At 36.5% G+C, this 22858-nt stretch overlaps 1 protein-coding gene across 5 annotated transcripts; it reads left to right on the top strand.

Annotated features, from left to right (window-relative positions):
• The first annotated feature begins 14975 nt into the window (after positions 1-14975).
• On the top strand, positions 14976-17870 carry LOC108477210 (ras-related protein RABD2a-like). Of its 5 annotated transcripts, XM_053023227.1 has the most exons (8): positions 14976-15291; positions 15484-15521; positions 16082-16154; positions 16507-16554; positions 16942-17013; positions 17127-17282; positions 17396-17474; positions 17555-17870. In XM_053023227.1, exons 2-8 carry the CDS (start codon positions 15511-15513, stop codon positions 17749-17751), a joined length of 636 nt encoding a protein of 211 aa, XP_052879187.1. In that variant the 5' UTR covers positions 14976-15291; positions 15484-15510; the 3' UTR covers positions 17752-17870. The 5 variants fall into 5 exon arrangements, with proteins under 5 accessions (XP_052879187.1, XP_052879186.1, XP_052879188.1 ...); XM_053023226.1 differs by lacking the exon at positions 15484-15521; XM_053023228.1 differs by lacking the exon at positions 15484-15521 and having other exon boundaries at positions 17542-17755.
• The last annotated feature ends 4988 nt before the right edge of the window (positions 17871-22858 follow it).

Genomic DNA, 22858 nt, shown 5'->3' with positions numbered 1-22858 from the left:
CGCTATAAAAAGCTTGCCTAGCCTCATCATTCGGATTGCTAGCAATAGGTTGAGAGTCCGCCAAGATCGTCCCTTGTGCGGAGCGAGCACCACACTCTCCACATCATCGCCTATCGCTTCGGTTGGGATCGGGATCCATTACTATAAATAAACACAAATTCAAACGTCGAAATCACCACACTATCAAATAATCACATAAAATGGCATGTATAGCTAGACCCAAACGCATTACGGTAGTCCTTGAATCGACTAAACCGTAGCTCTGATACCAATAAAATTGTAACACCCGTGCAGAGTCCGCATTCTGGAGTCGAACACAAGGTGCACACAAACTTGACTTAATCATTTCCACTGTCTATTTAAAAATTTCCAGACAAGCTGGTTACTGCATTACTGTCGCCTTAAAACTAGACTCATATGTCCATCTACAGATTTTTTTCTAGAATTTTTGGTCGGGCCAATTAGTACAGTTTATTAGTTAAAGTCTCCCCTATTCCAGGGTTTGACTACACTGACCTTTATGCATTACGAATTGGATATCTTCCTATACAGGTCTTCAATACTGTTGCTGTTTGTTTCTATAGAAACTAGACTCAGAGCGGAATCTATACATATATGGCATGACTCCTAATTATCTCTAGTTAATTTACAATAAATTTCCAAAGTCGGAACAGGGGATCCAGAAACTGTTCTAGCCCTGTTTCACGAGAACTTTAATATCTCTTAACATATAACTCATATGACCGTTTCGTTTCTTCCATATGAAAGTAGATTCATCAAGGTTCATTTACATAATTTATTCACTATTTAATACCATTCCTACTATTTTTAGTGATTTTTCACATCCACGTCATCTTCTTTCAAAAGATCGCGCTTTAAGGTAGGCTTTACCAATTTCATGATTTCCATGATTCAATTGGCCCTTTTGCATACATAGCACAAAGTGTGATCATGATTAACCATTCCAATGGCTAATCGTTCAAAAAATTCCATACCTCATAATGATCAACATACAAACGATTATAGTACTATGCTAAAACGATATAAGCCATTTTCTCATGGCTATCCAAGTTTACACAAAACCGAAAGGTACATGACCTACAACAAAAGGGTAGTCCTATACATGCCATTTCAAAGTTCAACCAAAATTGTACCAAAATGGGGCTTTGATAGTGTGGATGACTTTGACTTCGATGATCCCGAATCCGATAGCTAACGAGCAAAATCTATAAAATAGAGAATAGAAAGCGGAGTAAGCAATTTATGCTTAGTAAGTTTGAGCGAGGATTCCAACACAACAAAAGCATAGCATTCATATAGCTAACAGATAATTTCGTATGCACAAATTCTCAATATCATACTTATTTCACATTCCAACCCCTATATTCGTACATAAGGGATCATCTTAGCCAAATCTAGGAAGCTCATTACTTGGTGAGCGAACATCATTCTAAGGGAATCAACTAATTTCAAGCACATACGAACATACCTCATTGCTGGAATTTTCACAAGTGTATAAACTGAAATTTTTACAGCAAGATTGCTCGTTCTCGAATCACGTACCTTCGGAATTTAACCGGATATAACGACTCGCTCAAATGCCTTCGGGACAAAGCCCGGTTATAGTAACTCGCACGAATGCCTTCAGGACTTAACCCGGGTTTAGTAACTCGCACAAATGCCTTCGGGCTTAGCCCGGATTTATTAACTCGCACGAACGCCTTCGGATCTTAGTCCGGATATAGTCACTTAGCACAAAGCCTTCGGGACTTAGCCCGGACATCATTCAAATAGCCAAGCACAATTATCAATAAAACATGACACATTCGTATTTCATTTTCATTAGGAAAATTCAAACACAAGTCACTTATCACATTTGCAATTTCAGCTCAATAGCCACACACAAAGAGCATGATCTAATCAAATCATAATCTAAGTTCCATTACTCGAGAGCTTACCTCGGCCGTGGTCGAACGATTTCGACGGCTATTCGACTACTTTTTCCTTCCCTTTATCGGATTTAGCTCCTCTTTGCTCTTGAGCTTAATTTAACAAATAAATTGGTTTAATCATTTGAGCATCGAAAGGGGAATTCAAGGTACTTAGCCCACATATACATTAGACATTAGAGTCACATGTGCACGAAATCCCGAATCGAGTTCAACACATTAGTTAGTACTCTCCTTAGCCAAATTTTCCAAGCCAAGAATAGGCATCAATATGCTTGCCTCTAACCGAATGCATGCACACCAACTCCCCTCATGTGGCCGAATATGCATGTCCATGTTGAGGCCAATTATACATTAATACCACACAAAAACAGCATACATTTTACTAACTAACGATTACATATTGTAGCTCAATACACATCTCTCATTCACTTCATAACCAAACATCATCACAAGCAAATATACACCTTGAAATAGTATATATGTCATACCAATACATCATGTGCAAACATATATTCATATATATATGTTAGAGCCGAATCTCAAGTTGATGGTAACTAAACATGAACATAAATCCAAAACACAAATCTTACTTTCCATGCAATGAGCATAACTCATACTTATGGATGTACCATGGCCGAATACATCACAACACCAAAATTTTTTTGTCATGATTAAACAAAGAACTTGATGTCTTACTCAAAAATACTAAAAAGAAAGTCCAAGAGCCATCAATCCACCATCACATATATCATTAGCAAGCTTCATATTTAACATGCAATGGCATTAACACAAAATCCACCTTGGCCAAATACCATCCCCATGATATAACAAAGATTTGAACCATGGGCTAATAAGAGCATCAAGTTAGCAACCAAAAACATGCATGAATCTCATGGCACAACATCAAACATACCTTAATCTACACACTAGTATGGCCAAGCCTCCTCCTAATCCTCTTCCAAACCAAGCATGAAGCAAAATTCCTTCCTTCTTCTTTTGTATTTTCGGCCAAAAAGAATGAGAAAAGATGAACAATTTTTTTTTCTTTGCTTTTCTTCAACTCACGGCAAAGGGGGGGTTCACTCACACACATTTTTTTTCATTCTTTATTACCCATACTTATTTGTTTATTTCTTTTCTCCCATGATGTACCAACATAACATGTCTAGGACATGTTTTGCCTATGATTCCTTGTCATGGCCGGCCACTAGAACTTGGGGGGGAAATTTGACATGCAAGTCCTCCCCTTTGACTACATGCACTATTAGGTCCTTATAGATTAGCCTATCACTTTTCAAAAGTGTCACACAAGTCCTACTAACTGAATTCACATGCAATCGGCTAAATCGAAGCTTGAAATTTTCACACATTCATAATTACATATTCTAGACAATAAATATTACGTTCAAACATTTCGGTGACTCGGTTTAGCGGTTCCGAAACCACTTCCCGACTAGGGTCAATTTTGGGCTATCACAGACGCACTGTCCCAAGCTGTGTTACGAATTTTGGAGAGGGTCATTAGGCCCAATACTAGTACTAAGGGCTGTGGGTCGGTGACAGAACGACTCAGGTCTAATGGGGCTAAAATTTTTGGGGGTATCATTGGAGTTGCCCCTAATGTGGCTGAATATTGGATTGAGGCCACTGAGAGGATGATGGAAAACCTCGACTGCACCCCTAAGCAGAAATTGAAAGTTACGGTGTCTTTGCTGCGAGATGAAGCCTATCAATGGTGGCTTATAGCTAAAGAGGGTACTCAGCCTGACCGGTTTACTTGGAAATTATTCAAAACTGCATTCTAAGGGAAATATGCGGGCACTAGTTATATGGATGCTCGGAGGAGAGAGTTTCTAAAGTTGACTTAAGGGGATAAGTTAGTAGCAGAATATGAGTCTAAGTTTCTGTGACTTAGCCGCTATGTGCGTGGGATGGTGGCAACAGAATATGAGCATTGTGTTTCTTTTGTGGACAGTCTCAGAGATGATCTATGAGTTTTGATTGCTCCACGGAGGGAGCGAGATTTTGCTATCTTGGTGGAAAAGGTAAAAATCGCCGAGGATATGAAGCACGTTGAGCGCCAAATTCATGAGACGGACAGGGGTAGGAGTAAGAGGGTTTGGGAGCCCTCAAGTTCAACTCGGAGGCCTAAGAAGAAGGCTAGAGTTGAGGGCCAGTCAGAGTTGAGCCCCCTGTTGCTACTTTTGGGCCACAGTCTTGTGCTATTTGTGGGAAACGACATCAGGGTGAGTGCTGGGTACAGTTGGGGTGTGTTTGAAGTGCGGGTCTTTGGAGCATTGCATAAGAGATTATCCACGTAGGCCCGATCAGATGTAAGCTACTGGTATGGGTACTATTCAGCCACAGAAAGGGTTTCAATAGCCAATGAGTGGCCATGGTCTGGCCAGAGGTGGAAATGGAATCAGTCGTGGTTGTGGAGCACTGAGCAGAGGTGCTGGTCACACTAAGGCTAGGCAGCCAACACTGGTTTATGCTGCTCGTCCCTGAGAGGACAGAGATGCCCCATATGTTATTACAGGTATGTTTTTAATTTTCAGTGTACCTTATACTGCATTGATAGATGTAGGATCTACCTATTCTTATGTTGCCTATACTGTTACTGAGAACTTGAGAATTCCGGTTGAGAATACTTCGAGTGGAATTACTGTATTAAATCTGTTGGGGCAGTCTGTCAGAGTTAATAAACTGTTTAGAGACGTCCCTTTAGAGGTACAAGGGGTTATCTTTCCGGAATATCTGATAGAACTCCTTTTTGGAGAATTTGATTTGATACTAGGCATGGAATGGTTATTTAAACACCGAGTAAGTTTGGACTGTGCCAATAAACAGGTAGTACTGATAATTGAGGCAGATAATGAGGTAGTGGTAATTGGGGAACAACGGAACTATTTGAGTAATGTAATTTCTGCTCTAAGGGCTGAGAAGTTGGTTCGTAAGAGTTGTGAGGCATTTTTGGCCTACGTTAGTGTTTCAGGTGTTGGAGACTATTCGGTATAGGATATTAGGACTGTTAAGGATTTTTCAGATGTCTTTCCTGAAAAGTTACCGGGGTTTCCTCCAGAACGTGAAGTGGAGTTTGGGATTGAGCTCCTTCCTAGTGCAGCTCCGGTGTCCATCGCCCCTTATAGAATGGCACCGAAGGACCTTATAAAACTCAAAGCTCAAATTCAAGAGTTACTGGATCGAGGGTTTATCCGCCCTAGTGTGTTTCCGTGGGGAGCACTGGTTTTGTTTGTAAAAAAGAAGGATGGATCCATGCGTATGTGCATCGATTTCCTACAACTGAATAAATTAACTGTTAAGAACAAGTACCCTTTAAGGAGGATTGATGATCTATTTGATCAGTTTCATGGAGCTTTAGTTTTCTTTAAGATAGATCTTTGATCTGGGTACCATCAACTGAGGGCCAAAGAGACTGATGTGCATAAGACTGCGTTTAAGACTCTGTATGGTCTTTACGAGTTTCTAGTGATGTCATTTGGATTGACGAATACACCAGCGATTTTGATGGATTTAATGAACCATGTGTTCCAACCCTATCTGGATCAGTTCGTAGTGGTGTTTATAGATGATATTCTGGTGTATTCAAAGACCGAGGTTGAGCACGATGAACATCTCTGAGTGGTTCTGCAGCTTTTGAGAGAGAAGCAATTGTATGCTAAGTTCAGTAAGTGTGAGTTTTGGTTATGAGAGGTGACATTTCTAGGTCATGTGGTATCTGCTGAGGGAATTAGGGTTGATCCTCAAAAAATTGAGGCTCTTTTGGATTGGAAACACCCTAAGACTGTGTCAAAAATTCGTAGTTTTCTGGGACTGGCTGGGTACTATCAAAGATTTGTTGAGGGGTTCTCACTGATTGCCGCTGCCTTAACTAAGCTGCTACGTAAGGGCGTGCCATTTATCTAGACTGACGCGCAGCAAGAGAGCTTTGAGAAGCTCAAGAAAGTTCTGACTGAGGCTCCTTTCTGAATACAGCTAAAGTCTGGGAAAGAATTAACTGTCTACAGTGATGCATCACATGTTGTTTTAGGATGTGTGTTGATGCAAGAGGGTAAGGTGGTGGCTTATGAGTCACGTCAGCTTAAGATGCATGAGGTGAACTATCCGACGCATGACTTGGAATAGGCTACAGTGGTATTTGCTCTAAAACTTTGGAGGCACTACTTGTACGGTGAGAAGTGTACCATATACACAGATCATAAGAGCCTCAAGTATCTCCTCACTCAGAAGGAGCTAAACCTTAGGTAGCGTAGATGGATTAAGCTACTCAAGGATTATGACTGTTTGATTGAGTACCATCCTGGTAAGGCTAATGTGGTAGCCGACGCTCTAAGCCGTAGGGCTGTTACTGACCTGAAGGTAATGTTCGCTCGTCTCAGCTTGTTTGATGATGGTAGCCTATTGGCCGAACTTCAGGTTAAACCGACATGGACTGAATAGATTAAGGGTAAAAAAATTAGAGAATGAGTCACTGGGTTCCCATTTTCGACAAATAAAGAGTGGGGAAGCTTCAGATTTTGGACTGAATAGCGAAGAGGTACTTTGTTTTCATGAAAGAGTTTGTGTACCGAAGGATACTGATATGAGGTAGTCGATACTGTAAGAGGCGCATAGTAGTCCATATGTTATGCATCTTGGCAGGAATAAGATGTACCGAGACCTTCGTGAGCTGTATTAGAGGCCAGGTCTTAAACGGAAAGTTACCAAATTCGTGGGTAAATGCCTTACTTGTCAGCAGGTTAAGGCTGAACACCAGTTACCTTTAGGGTTGCTTCAACTAGTTAAGATTTTGTTGAGGAAGTGGGAGAGAGTAACTATAGACTTTGTGAGTGGGCTACCCCTAACGCCTTATAAGAAAGATTCGGTGTGGGTCATCATGGATCGATTGACCAAGTCTGCCAATTTCATACCAGTTCGTACTGATTTCTCGTTGCAGAAGCTGGCTAAAATGTATGTGGTTAAGATAGTAAGACTACATGGGGTATCGGTCTCTATAATATCTAATAAGGATCCTCGCTTCACATCTCGATTTTGGAAGAAGCTGTATGAGGCACTGGGTACAAGATTAGACTTCAGTACTGCATTTCATCCTCAGACAGATGGTCAGTTAAGTGAGGGTGATTCAGATACTGGAGGACATGTTTAGAAGTTGTGTAATAGATTTCCCAGGTAGTTGGGAGGGCTACTTACCACTAGCAGAGTTTGCGTATAACAATAGCTACTAGTCTAGCATAAAAATGGCACCTTACGAGGCACTATATGGTCGTAAGTGTCGTACTCATTCGTGTTGGACTAAGTTGGGTGAGTGGCGTGTTTTGGGCCCTGAATTGATTTCTGATACTGAGGAAAATGTTAAACTAATTCGAGATCGACTGAAGGCAGCATCAGACAGACAGAAGTCACATGCAGATCTGAAGCGTAAGGAGATTGAGTATTCTGTGGGAGACTTAATTTTTCTTAAGGTCTCGCCATGAAAAAAGGTACTGAGATTGGACAGAAGGGCAAGCTGAGCCCTAGGTTCGTTGGGCCTTATCGTATATTGAATCGAGTGGGACCAGTTGCCTATCAATTAGAGTTACCTCTAGAGTTGGACCGGATTCATGATGTGTTCTACGTCTGTATGCTGAGGCGCTATCGCTCTGATCCTACACACATTATCTTAACTGAGGAGATTGAGGTTAGGCTGGATCTAACCTTTGAGGAGGAGTCGGTTCAGATTTTAGATCGTGATATAAAGATACTGAAGAGGAAGTCTGTTCCACTAGTTAAGGTGTTATGGCATAATCATAGCTTTGAAGAAGCCACATAGGAACCCGAGGAGGCAATGCGAAAACAATACCCACATCTGTTTTGACCAGGTTAATTTTGATGCAGAAATTTCTTTTAGGGGGTAAAGTTGTAGCGCCCTAAATATTTATTAACTTGTTTGTGTATTGTGATGCATAAATGCATGCTTGCATCAGTGGTTAAGTGTCTGTAGGAGTGTTGGAGAAGTCCTGGGGTCAGGCTTTAGCTTGTGCAAAAATTTTGCTTTTTCCTTGAATAAACCTTGTCTCTTGGCAGTAGCATTCTTAAATAAATATGGTAAGGATGTGTCATAAAAAGCTTACTGGTCAAGGGGATAAGGGCGTGTTACTTCTACTAGGAGACCTGAATTCGAGTGCTTGCATGCGTAAAGAGATTAATATTTTTACTGAGCTAGACGACAAGAGGTTGTGTTTTAGTAAAAGTCTGAGTAATGGGAAGGATGGAGAGATTTTAGAAGTGTTGGAGGGAGAGAAGTTAGTAGATTTGGAAGGGATTGGAAAGTCCCCATGATGCTAATTCGGTCATAGCTAGGGGGGTGCCGAAACTGAGTGATTTTTGGATTCCCATTTTCATAGCTATTGTTCTTTTACTACTTTCCTCTCTATTTCCCTCTCTTTCAATTTTCTTCAATTGTGATTCCTTTCGCTTATTTCAGAAGACGACTTGTGTTGTTGAAAGTACCTTTAGGCTCTTGTAGCTTACATTTTCCTTCTTCTCCCTCACATCTCTTCTCAACAGCTGCCCTTTTTAGTCGAACATCTAGTACTTCCCTATGTTCCAAATCATTTCGGTTTAGCCTGGGGTGATTGAATCTTTTCTTCTCTTCTTTTTTCGCCTCTCAAGTACAATTTACTCTTTGACTGAATATTGTTCTTGCACTTACCCTTTGTGTGCCGACTCCTTTCTGTGTTTTTCTTTGCTAATCTTGGTCGCAAGTGCTGCTATCTTAATTTTGTTTTGTTTACCCCTTTCCCTTTCTGTCGAATCTATAGTTCTCTTTTTAACACCTTCTTTTCTAGCTGGCGATTGTTAGGTGAGCGTTTGCGCTAGTGCTGCCTTTTTGTAGTTGCATATTTAGGGTAAATTGTGAATCAATTACTTCCCACCACTCTAGTTCTGCATTTTGGTAAGTGGTTCACTTGGTTCAAGTGGTTTACATTTAGGGCGGTACTTAACCAAGTTAGGTTCTAATGTAGATCCTTGACAAGGGAGGAGTAAACCCTACTTGCTTAATCAAGGTAAGTGAATGATACGATTGGGGATTTAAGTGTTAATAAGAGGGTGTTAACCCTAACAATTTAAGGACTATCATTGGATCATATTTGGATTTAGGTTAGAGTACGTGGCGATTGGCATTTTTCCCTCAACAGGTGTGTAATCACACTGCTTTAATCGTAAAACAACAAAAGCTGAAAAACTGTTACCATCGATGCTACACTAGCGTGCGCTCGCTTGTGTGGTCATCTAAACGTATAAGCGCAAGCATGTAATTAAAACAAGATACTATAAAACAAGAATTTAATATCTAAAGATGATATATAAGCAAAAACAGAAAGGTACATGTAATTAAAACTGTCGATCTTCATTGTCCTATTCCTGGGACTTAGTGCCGGACGATAAACTCTAAGAGAACGTCACATGTTAGGCAGTTAAACATCAAAAACAATAGTAAAGCTTAGAAAGGATAACATCTTAATAGCTTAAAGTTTGACGTTTACTTGTGCTTTTTATACTGTTTTACTTTCGCCACTAACCAAGCAGGTAAATTTGAGCAATTTCTTCAAGGCAAGATCAGAGGTCTAGAATTGTTAGATATCAGATTTTTCTTAGATATTCTAAGAATAGAATGCTTGTGTTTTGTTCATTTTTTAGATAAAGCAAATAAACCTTGGCTGACTCATGCATTTATTACGGGTGTCTTTATTCAATGCCACCCTTAAATTTTTGACTATTTAACCAAAATGGCCCAAAAAAGTAATTAATTACATAATTGACCCAAATTAAAAAATAAACAGTCAAATAACCTAAAATAAACAGTAAATTAAGGTGGGGACTTAAAAGGCGGTATCACCTAGATATTTGTGCCAATCATCACTTGAAAATTTTCTCAAGTGTTAAAAAATTATTTTTTGGGGTTGGGGGACATAAGTGGCCAGCTCCCTAGTATTTTTTTTCTACCCGTATCGTATTGGTATATTTTACACGAGTATTTGAAAAAAAATTTGGGCTGGGGGACCCTGATGGCGGGAACCAAATTTATAGATTAAAAAATTATTTTTGGGTGCTGGTCAACTGATAGTCTGTACTTATTTTTTTAAAAAAAATATTTTGGGGTTTGGGGGAACTAGATGGCTAACTTTAGCTTTCTCAAGGACTGAATTTTTTTTTCATGTCTGGGACACTGATGACCGGAACCTTTGAATTAGATTTAAAAAAAAAAATTTTGGGTGCTGGAGTGTGATATTGTTGTTGGCTGGAAAAAAAATTGTTGAGCATGCCACAAAATGAGAGTGTCTGGGAGTGTATTGTCAAATGTGGATATTGATTTTTGTAGTGTATCATCAAATGAGTGTGACGTAGTGGGTTGCAGATGAGAGTGTTTGGGAGTGTACCACCGAAATTTGGGGTTGAATTATATATTATCATTTTTCAATGGAGTTGAATTATAAACTGTCACGTGAACCTCAAAGGTTATGCCGTTAAGGGTCAGATGACTTCTTCTGCCATATATGGTGAACTGTGTAGACCAGTTATGGGGTTTTATTTTGGGATTTTGTAAAAATATTTTAATCTATATTTGTTGGTCGAATTTTATATTTTTGTATATAAATTTTATATTTTCATATATAAATTATAAATAATTTCATAAATTAGTTTTGAACTATATTCGTGTTTTCTTATATTATTATTTGAGTAATATTATTTGTTGGAATTATATATTTTTTACTTAATATTTTGTACCATGCCAACTTGATAATTATGATAAAAATTCCAAATATTTTGTGTCTGTAAAAAAAAATTAAGAATAAATATTTAAAAAAGAAATCAAAACTGTATAGATCCCGACGACATCCCCAGCGCCTACGTTTAACGTTCGGGGTGCCTCCGTCGGCAAGGGCGTGTAGCTTGTTGAGGTGTTTGATAGTTTCTCGGGCCGACCTCTAGTGTCCCTTCTAGTGTATTGAAGAAAGATGTATAATCATATACCCCATCATCGGGGGTGTTGGGGTATTGCGATACTGGAGGTGTCGAGCCAAAAATATCTTCAATGTTCGTGTAAGTGATTGTCGATGGAGCTCTGGGTGGTATGAGGATGATCCAAAGTGTGTCGAATGTTGAGACCCGGGGTCTTCGCCAAATATATCCTCGAATGAAGGAGGATTCAGATTAGGCATATGAGAGGTTTCCTTAGAAGCTTCATAGTCAGGCTTGGGATCAGTGTTGGAGACAAAATATGTGTTTCCAAATAATGAAACTCGATTACGACACATTCGTGTTCTAGTCCTACGCCATTGATAAACCATAAAAGTAACAGGTTTTTACTCCTATTCTTGATGCGGTTTTGGATGATATATTATATAAATTAGTGAATTTGATGCTCCTAATTCTTTAAATTCATGTTTCTATACTTAAGTGAGCATAAGAAAGTGAAAAGAGAAAAAAACGGGTCAAAATTGGAAAAAAAAGAGCTGTTTTCAGGATCCATACGGTCTAGATATTTACACACGAGCTGGGTACACGCCCGTGTGAGCCACACGGGCTGACACGGGTTGGCCACACGCTATGTGTCAGCCCGTGTCGATTTCACACCTTGTTTCTCTTTTATGTGGAAAACCCAATTTTTAGGGATTCTGAGCATTCTAAAGTCTATAAATACACACTAGAAGAGGACCTAAGGGGGCACGCAAAGAAGAACGAAGAAAAGACTCGAAGAACGCCACTAGATTCATTTCGAAAGCGGATCTCCTTCAAGATTGAAGATCTCCTTTAAGTTTGAAGATCTCCATTCAATTTCTTTAGAAGTTTTATTGGGTTTCTTTATGTCTTGTTGTTTTCCTAACTTTGAGATGATGTTATTCCAAATTATGAACTAAATTCCCTAGATACCTAGGGAAGATGAAACCTATATGAATCTTATTATTTGATTTCTGAATTACATGATAAATACTTGATTCTTGTTCTCAATTATGTATACTTATTTCACGTTTTAATATTTTCAGGATATTAATTCATGCTTAATATGTTTATTTCAGTGGAACAAAAGTCCTTGTTTAAAAGTAGAACTAGCATAAATGAGTTGAGTTGCATACAATCCTAGAAATACGACAACATAAATCTACCAGATTAGAGTCAAATCTAATAGGGGAATCTATAGATCGAGTTAATGGGACAATAGGGGTTTTAATTAGAACGATATTTCAATTAATCAACCTAGAGTCAGTTGTTTTTACTCTCGAAAGAGATATTAATATAATTTAGGGATTTCTACGGATCAAGGACCAAGTAAATAACTTGTTTAATTCAGATTTAGAATAATAAGTGAAGTCTAGGTGGATTCTTTCCTGGGTATTGTCTATCTCATTGGTTTTATTCGATTATTTTTCCTAATTCATTCTCTGTTGCATTCTTAGTAATTAGTTTAATTAATTTTAGATTAAAAATAGTTCCTTCAATTTATCGGCTAGATAATAGAAAAATAGTAAGTATTAGTACTTTTAGTCCTCGTGGATACGATAATCCCGACTCACCATAGGTATACTATTACTCGATAGGTGTGTTTGCCTTTATCGTAATTTTAGTTAGTTTAGCGACCATCAAGTTTTTGGTGCCGTTGCCGGAGACTAAAATATTAGGAACATTCGTTTTTTATTAATTTAGCCATTTTTATTTTTATTGCATTTTATTTTTATTTTTAGTTTAATTTTTGTTTTCTAATTTTTCTTTTATTTGCTTTTGCCAGGTTCCTTTAGTTTATGACTAGAAGAAACCCGTCGGGATCATTACTATTTGATAGCGAAATTGAAAGCACAGCTCGTAGAAACCGTAAAGAAGTAAGGTAGAGTCAACAAAGTATAATGGAAGAGCAAGAGGACGTCATTAATATTACTGACGAGATGGCTAAAAATTAGAATAATCAGCTACCTCCTGTGGTAGTCGCAAATCTTATAAATCTGAATCCTGCTCCTCATACTATGTACAATTATGCCAAGCCTACTCTAACTGGGGCTGAATCGAGTATCATGAGACCTGCTATTGCTGCGAATAACTTCGAACTAAAGCCGAACACTATTCAGATGATCCAACAGTTTGTTCAGTTTAATGGTTTGCAAGACAAAGATTCAAATACTCACACTACAGCAAAATAGGTTTTTAGTGGCATTTTTAGCGGCACTAGGACCAAAAATGCCGCTATAGATCGAGCATTAGTGGTGCTTTTTGAAAACGCTACTATAGGTTGACCATTAGCGGTGCTTTTTAAAAAATGCCATAAAAAAATTAAGCACAATGCCATCGTTTTATGTGAGCTTTAGTGGCATTAACGGTGCTTTTTGAAAAACGCCGCTATAGATCAAGCATTAGCGGCGTTTTTTAAAAAACGCCGCTATAGGTCGACTATTAGCGGTGCTTTTTTAAAAAACGCCACAAAAAAATTAAGCACAATGCCGTCGTTTTATGTGAACTTTAGTGGCATTAGCGGCGCTTTTTGAAAAACGCCGCTATAGGTCGACCATTAGCGGCGCTTTTTAAACAACGCCGCTATAGATCGAGCATTATCGACATTTTTAAATTTAGTTTATGGGTTATGGTTTAAGGTTTAGGATTTAGAGTTTAGGGCTTAGAGTTTATGGTTTGGGGTTTAGGGTTTAAGGTTTGGGGTTTAGAGGTTGGGTTTAGGGGTAAATATGGTGAACTACTTAATTAACTTGTATATCTTGGATTTTTTATAATATAAATCTAAATAAGATAAATATAAATTATTATTTTAAAAAATATATATAGCAAAATGGGATAAATCCCAAAAGAATACATGAACAATGGTTTAGTGTGCAATGGGTTAAATCCCAAAAGCATAAATTATGAACACAATTATTGATATAACATCATTTTATATTTATATATTGCATACATAAATATTTATATTTATTCAATATAAAAATATATTGATGTATTTATTTTTAAAATATGTATGATTAAATCAAAATTAAAGTTTCAACTATACATTTAAACCACAATTTGAATTTCACGTCTACAATTACACATTAAACCGAAATTCATATATAATTCTGAGATGTATCTCTATCAAAATTTAGGTGTATACATATAATTAAATATTTAATTATGGTTTAAGGGTTGGGGTTAAGGGTTTAGGGTTTAAGGGATATGGGTTATGATATAGTGTTTATTATTTTGGGGTTTAGAGTTTATGATTTAAGATTTAAGGCTTAATGCTCATGGTCTAGGGGTTTAGGGTTTATGATATAATGTTTATTATTTTGGGTTTAGAGTTTTTGGTTTTTGGTTTTATGGTTTTTTGTTTTATAGTTAGGGTCGTAGTACTGGTCATGGTTTTAGGGGTTAAGCTATTAAGGTTTAAAGGTTAGGGTTTTTGATAAAATAACAAAAAATCAAATTATTTTAGGGTTTAGGTAAGCAATAAGATTCTTTTTTAATTGCTTTTATCCGTTGTAATATATATATTTAGGGTTTAGGGTGTAGGTTTATGATTTGGGGTTTAAAATTTAGGATTTACAGTTGAAAAATTGAAGCAACATTTCGATTTTACTGCGAAAAAATTTGAAAGTAAAAACATAGAAAAATACATGTCAAAAATGAAAAAAATACTATTAATTAAAATAATTTTAAAGTTTTTTTAGGTATATGACTGATTTTTTAATTTATATATTAATTAATTTCTTATAAAATTATAAAGAAGATAATATTTATTTTAATATATTAAAATTATCAATATAGTTTAAATCATTTAAGAGATAATGATAAAGTTTATATGTATTAAAACAAAATAAGGAATTTTTAGCGAAGTAAAACGGTACCATTTTGTGTAAAGGAGAATAACTTTTCACGGCGTTTTTATTAAAATACCACAAAAGATAAGCAATAATAGCGTTTTTATTATAAAAACGCCACAAAAAGTCTTACATAAAACGACACCGTTTTGTTACCCACAATGCCTTAAGACTTTTTCTCAAAATTGGTTCCTCCCTTCGCCCCGAAATCCCAAAATTTGGCATGAAATATTCTTTTTTCCCTCCTTTCTTTTTCCCAAAAACGGTTCCCTCCCCCTCCCCAAAGAAATCCTAAAACTTTGCCTGAAATTTCTTCTCTTTTTTTTCCCCATTTTATTTTTCCCAAACCATTTCTCCTCTACCCCGATTCCCTTTATTTTTTCCCCCAGTTTCCCCAAATCGATAGCCCTCTACATCTCCGTCGGTAGCCCGCGGCTATATCTCCGTCGACATATGCGGTCAAGTATATTAAAAGAGGACCCAAGGTACGTGCTAGGATTTTCTTTTCTTTTCTTTTCTTTTTCCTTTCATTTCATATTTACAATTCTGATTTCTACGGTTAATGTTCGTGATCTTGTATCTGTTTGCATTTTCTTTTTATTCATGGGCTAAATTGGGCTCCTTTTTTCTTGTTTAGACTCCATGGATTGATTTCAAGGGTTTCTTTTACTATGCAGATAGATGAACATGTGCAGAGGGAGATTATGAACCATAGGTCTTTAAAGCATCCAAATATAATTAGATTCAAAGAGTTATATATCTATATAATACTGCTTTCACATTTTAAATTACTTGTTGAATTCTGCATTTAGTTGATTATAATTAGATTCAAAGAGGTATATTATTCTTTTGTAAATAATTTGTTATATTTTGTTAACATATTGCTAAATTGATTATGTGTATTGAAGAAGCAAATCTGTCTTAAAAATGTGCTCATTATGTATGTATATATGAGTGAATGATGATGACTTACTCTAATTTGTTTGAAATCGAAATTCATTTTGAATTGCACTTTCTTGATGCACCAGTAAAATCAGGAGTCAACCGATAATTGCTTGGCATTCTAAGGCTAATCTTTGGGCACTTAATTTGGTTAATTGGCATTTTAACGCTGACAAGTTAAACTTTAGGTTTGGTTTATGAGAGATTGGGTTTGGGGATTAGGCCTCTTTTGGCGAATATAAAATTTTATGTTAAAAATGTTATAGTTGTTGATGTTATTTTTATGCATCATTGGAACAGATATTGATATTATCTGGTTGCAATCTTCTGCAGTGACTACCTGTTCAAGCTTCTGCTTATTGGAGATTCTGGTGTTGAAAAATCTTGTCTTCTTTTGAGATTTGCTGTAAGTTTCTTGACTTACGTTGTCATTTGAAAGTAAATGTCTACGTTATAGAGATCTATTTTCCTCGTCGTACATTCTTAGGTTCTTATATGATTGCCCTGAATGCTTATATCCATGTATGATGTTAGATTGTAATAATGATTCATTAAAAAGTTTTACTGCACATAACATGTGTCTTGAGAGAGTAAAATGTGAACTTCACGAGTTTGGACATAGACAGTTGTGGCCTCAGAATCTTGTCACTATATTTAGTTGTATATCAAGATATCAAACATGTGGAATTTTGGATATTCCCAGATGGTTATGCAGGACAAAATCATGAATCTATGATTTTGTAATTTCTTTTATGCAGGATGATTCATATGTAGAAAGCTACATAAGTACCATTGGGGTTGATTTTGTAAGTGAACAGTCCTTGGTGCTAACTTGATCTCTAACTCCCAAAACTTATAGCAATTATTCTAACCTCTTTTGATTTCATTTTCTTTTTTGGTAGAAAATACGTACTGTGGAGTAGGATGGGAAAACCATTAAACTTTAAATTTTATGTTTTTACATGCTTTATCTTTGATTTGTTTCTTTGAAAATTTTCTAACCTATGTTGTTCCGAGTAATGCTCCTAATAAGAGAACGAGTTGTCTACTCATTTTCTTCTTTGGCTGCTATTTTTTCCCTTTCTGTATATTTTCATTTTATAATTAGTCTTAAGAAGTTACTCTTAAATCTTGACACATAATTTTGGCTTCATGATGATAACTAATTAGTTTGCTTATGGTTCAATGTGCAGTGGGATACTGCTGGCCAAGAACGGTTTAGGACAATCACTGGTAGCTACTATCGTGGTGCCCATGGCATAATAGTGGGTGATCTCCCTTCTAGATATTTTTCCCAGTCTTTATTTGTGCTACTTAAGAAGTTTTATTTTTTATTTTTATCTTTTTCTTTCCCTTCTACTGCTGGATCCTCTATTAGATCGTTTATGATGTGACAGACCAAGAAAGCTTCAACAATGTCAAGCAGTGGCTGAGTGAAATTGATCGCTATGCTAGTGATAACGTTAACAAACTACTAGTTGGAAACAAGTGTGATCTTACAGCTAATAAAGTTGTATCATACGAAACAGCCAAGGTATTTTCCAGTTTATTTCTAGGAAGAGTTGTGTGATTATTGAATTGTAAATTGTAATTGTTGGTGCTTTACTGCACTCTTTGCCCCATGATATTGCTGCTTTCTTTTTTCAGGCATTTGCAAATGAAATTGGCATACCTTTTTTGGAAACCAGTGCAAAAGATGCCACAAATGTTGAACAAGCTTTCATGGGTATATATCTATATAATATTGCTTTCACATTTCAAATGTTGAATTCTGCATTTACTTCTACGATTAGACTGTGGCTTTAGAAAGGAGATGGCATGCGCTAGGGCTTGGCTATCACTCAGGTCTTCGGCGGGCTGATATCGAGCGGGCAGCAGTTATACACTATGATGGAGTCATGAAACCCTGGTTGGAAATAGGAATTGCTAAATATAAAGGCTGTTGGAGCAAACATATGCAGTATGACCACCCTTACTTACAGCAGTGCAATATCCATGAATAATTGACATGATAACGGCATAGAAGTGGAATTATTTGATTCATTGATGTAAAATTTTAACCTAATTTTTACATCCACAAGTATTAGATAATTTTATTATTTATTTTAGTTTTGATTCTAAATTTTATTTTTATTTTAATATTTAAGATAACTTGAGTTCTAACTTTTGGATTTTAATTGTGTTATTAATTTATTATTTTAGATTCTAAATTTAAACTCATTAATTTTTATATTTAGTTTTAAAGTTAAAATTTTAATAGAAAATTTTAATTTAATTAATATTTTTATCCTTAAAAGTTTAGAGTTTAAAGTTTAAATTTTAAAATAAAACATAATATAATATTTATCATAGAAATAAATATTATTTAATTAAAATATTTTTTTAAAGGTCATCTTTTTTAGTGGCGTTTATGGGAAAAGCGTCGCTAAAGGTCTGTTCTATAGCGGCGTTTATGGAAAAAGCGCCGCTAAAGGCCATGTTCTTTAGCGACGTTTGTGGGAAAAGCGCCGCTAAAGGCCATATTCTTTAGCGGTGTTTGTTGTAAAAACGCCGCTAAAGGTCATGTTCTATAGCGGCGTATTTTGCGGCGCTTGTAAAAGCACCGCAAATAGTTTTAGCGGCGCTTATAGACTCAAAAAAATGCCGCTAAAAATCTGTTTTGCTATAGTGTCATTTGGCTAACTTTCTGGAATTCTTGCACACTTTCAAGATAAATGGCATTTCTGACGATGCCATTTGCTTACGGTTGTTTCCATTCTCATTGAGGAATAAAGCTAAACAGTGGTTGAACTCCTCACCAAGAGGTTCTATCAATACATGGGATCAAATGACCGAAATTGTTTTACTGAAGTACTTTCCACTAGCTAAGACAGCCAAGCTGAGGAATGATATCTCTTCCTTCGTTCAGATGGACTTAAAGACCCTATATGATGCTGCATGGATATAAGGATTTATTTAGAAGGTGCCCTCACCATGGGTTACCTCTATGGCTATAGGTTCTAACTTTCTGCAACAGTTTGAACCCTTCAATTAGGCAATTGATTGATACAGCCGCCAGTAATACTCTGAATAATAAAACACCTAAAGAGGCTTATGAGTTTATAGATGAGATGTCACTAAATAATTATCAGTGGCAATTCATGAGGACGAAGCCGACAAAAGCTGCCGGTGTTTTTAACTTAGATGCGGTCACCATGTTATCGAATCAGGTAGAACTTTTGAATAAAAAAATTAATAGTTTATTTGTTTCTATGCAGGTGCATCTGGTGATGCAATGCGATGAAATAGAGGTGGAATAAATAATTCAGAATATTTACCCTACTGTCCTAACATGGAAAATGAGCAGATAAATTATATGGTTAATAATTCTAGACATCAAAATAATACTTATAATAATAACTATAATGCAGGATGGAGGAACCTCCTAAATTTCTCATAGGATGGTCAAGGAAACCAAAGACCACAACCCCCTCCGGGCTTTTAACAACCTTATAAGCAAGAAAAGAAGTTGAACCTTAAGGAGATGTCAACAAATTTTATTTCGGTGTCAAAAACCATCTTCCAAAACACCGAAACAACATTTAAAAAACAACAAGCTTTGATTCAAGGGCTCGAGAATCAAATAGGATAGCTTGCTAAGTTGATTTCAAAAAGACCACAAGGTAGCTTTCCTAGCAACACCAAAACTAACCCACGAGAGCAGTTTCATGCAATTACTGTTCGAGATGAAGAAGGCTGCGACAGACTTAAAACGACCCTAGTCGGAATATGGTTTCGGGACCACAAAAACCGAGGCATAAAAATAATTTGATATTTATTTTGATGCCTATAATATGTGTTAACTCATGTGTGACATTTTTGATGCTTTAATTTAGAGTTATAAATGTGAATTTCACTAGAAAGGACCTAGTAGAAAACTTTGAAAGTATGATGGGGGAATGTGTGATGACTAATTAAAGCATGCATGCAAAACAATGGTCTTGCATGTCAAATACCCCTCTTTTTACAAGTGATGGCCGGCCATGACAAAGAAATATGGGCAAAACATGTCATAGACATGTTTTGTTGGTGAATCATGGGTGAAAAAAATAAATTACTGAGCATGGGTAATAAAGAAATGGAAAAATAAAAAAATGGTCTCATGCATGCCCCATTGCCGTGTGTTGAGGGAGAGAAAAGGAAAAAAATTTGTTCATCCATTTTTCATTCTCTCTTGACCGAAAATACTAGAGGGGAAGGGAGGAATTTTGCTTCATGCTTGGTTTGGAAGAGGATTAGGAAGAGGTTTGGCTATACTTGCATCAAGATTAAGGTATGTTTGAGGTTGTGCCATGAGATTCATGCATGTTTTTAGTTGATAGCTTGATGTTCTTGTTAGCCCATGGTTCAAACCTTTGTTGTATCATGGGGATGGTATTTGGCCAAGGTGGATTTTGTGTTAATGCCATTGCATGTTAAATATGAAGCTTGCTAATGATATATGTGATGGTGGATTGATGGCTCTTAGACTTTCTTTTTAGTATTTTTGAGTAAGACATTAAGTTCTTTGTTTAATCATGACCAAAATTATGGTGTTGTGATGTATTCGGCCATGGTATATCCAAAAGTGTGATTTATGCTCATTGCATGGAAAGTAAGATTTGTGTTTTGAAATTATGTTCATGTTTAGTTACAATCAACTTGAGATTCGGCTCTAGCATATATATATGTATATATGTTTGTACATGATGTATTGGTATGACATATATACTATTTCAAGGTGTATATTTGCTTGTGATGATGTTTCGGTTATGAAGTAAATGAGAGATGTGTATTGAGCTACGATATGTAATCGTTAGTTAGTAAAATGTATGCTGTTTTGTGTGGTATTAAGTGTATAATTGGCCTCAACATGGACATGCATATTCGCCACATGAGGGAAATTGGTGTGCATGCATTCGGTTAGAGGCAAGCATATTGATGCCTATTCTTGGCTTAGAAAATTCGCTAAGAGGAATATTAACTAATGTGTTGAGTTCGATTCATGATTTCGTACACATGCAACTTTGATGCCTAATGAGTATATATATTGGCTAAGTACCTTGTATTCCTCTTCGATGCTCAAATGATTAAATCGATTTATTTGTTAAATTAAGCTCAAGAGCAAAGGGAACTAGATCCGACAAAGGGAAGGAAAAAGTGGTCGAATAGCCATTGAAATCGTTCGACGACATCCTAGGTAAGTTCTTGAGTAATAGAGCTTAAATTCGAATTGATTAGATCATGTTTAAAGCAAATTAAAATCATGCTCTTTGTGTGTGGCTATTGAGCGAAATTGCAAGTGTGAAAAGTGCCTTGTGTTTGAGTTTTGCTAATGAAAATGAAATACTGAATGTGTCATAATTTATTGATAATTGTGCTCGGTTATTGAATGATGTCCGGGCTAAGTCCCAAGGCTTTGTGCTAAGTGACTATATCCGGACTAGGATCCGAAGGCATTCGTGCGAGTTAATAAATCCGGGCTAAGCCCAAAGGCATTTGTGCAAGTTACTAAACCCGGTTAAGTCCGAAGGCATTCGTGCGAGTCACTATAACCGGGCTTCGTCCGAAGGCATTTGAGCGAGTCGTTATATCCGATTAAATTCAAGGTACGTGATTCGAGGATGAGCGATCTTGCTGTAAAATTTTCAGTTAATACGCTTGAAAAATTCCAGCAATGAGGTATGTTCGTATGTGCTTGAATTAGTTGATTCCTTGAATAATATTTGCTCGATCGAGTAATGAGTTTCCTTATTTGGCTAAGATGATCCCTTATGTATGAACATAGGGGTTGGAATGTGAAATGAGTAGGATATTGAGAATTTGTGCATATGAAATTATCCGTTAGCTTTATGAATGCTATGCTTTTGTTGTGTTGAATTTCTTGCTCAAACTTACTAAGCATAAATTGCTTACTCCGTTTTCTCTGTTTCTTTGTTTATAGATTTTGGCTCGTCACCATCGGACTCGGGATTTTTGGAAGTCGAAGTCTCCCACACTATCAAAGCCCCCTTTTACAAATTTTGGTTGAACTTTGAAATGGCATGTATAGGACTACCCTTTTGTTGTAGGTCATGTACCTTTCGGTTTTGTGTAAACTTGGATAGCCATGCGAAAATGGCTTATATACGTTTTTAGCATAGTACTATAATCGTTGAATGTTGATCATTATGAGGTATGAATTGTTTTGAAATGATTAGCCATTGGAATGGTTAATCATGATCACACTTTGTGCTATGTATGCAAAAAGGGCCAATTGAATCATGGAAATCATGAAATAGGTAAAGCCTACCTTAAAGGCAGATGCTGTCAGCAGCAGTGATGTGGATGTGAAAAATCACTAAAATAGTAGGAATGGTATTAAATAGCGAATAAATTATGTAAATTAACTTTTATGAATCTACTTTCATATGGAAGAAACGAAAAGGTCATATGAGTTATATGTTAAGAGATATTAAAGTTCTCGTGAAACAGGGCCAGAACGGTTTCTGGATCCCCTGTTCCGACTTTGGAAATTTATTTTAGATTAACCAGAGATATTTAGGAGTCATGCCATATATGTATAGATTTCTCTCTGAGTCTAGTTTCTATAGAAACAAACGGCATCAGTAGTAAAGCCCTGTACAAGGAGATATTCAATTTGTAACGCACGAAGGTCAGTGTAGTCAAACCCTGGAATAGGGGAGAATTTAACTAATAAACTGTACTAATTTGCCTGACCAAAAATCCTAGAAAAAAATATGTAGATGGACATATGAGTCTAGTTTTAGGGAAAAATTACAAAACTAATTTTTGAGCTTTGAAACTCAAGATATGATTTTTAAGACGACAGTGACGCAGTGACCAGCTAGTCTAGAAATTTCTAAATGGACTGTGAAAATAGTTAAGTCATGTGCACCTTGTGTCCGATTCGATGTGGACTCAGTGCACGGGTGTTACAATTTTATTGGTATCGAGCTACGGTTTAGTCGATTCTAGGACTACCGTAATACGTTTGGGTCTAGCTATACATGCCATTATGTGATTAATTGATAGTGTGGTGATTTACGACGTTTGAATTTGTGTTTAATTATAGTAATGGATCCCGATCCC

Source organism: Gossypium arboreum, chromosome 12 (genome assembly GCF_025698485.1).
Source record: "Gossypium arboreum isolate Shixiya-1 chromosome 12, ASM2569848v2, whole genome shotgun sequence".
In the NCBI taxonomy this organism is placed as follows: domain Eukaryota; kingdom Viridiplantae; phylum Streptophyta; class Magnoliopsida; order Malvales; family Malvaceae; genus Gossypium; species Gossypium arboreum.
This window is presented reverse-complemented; position numbering and strand designations above follow the sequence as displayed.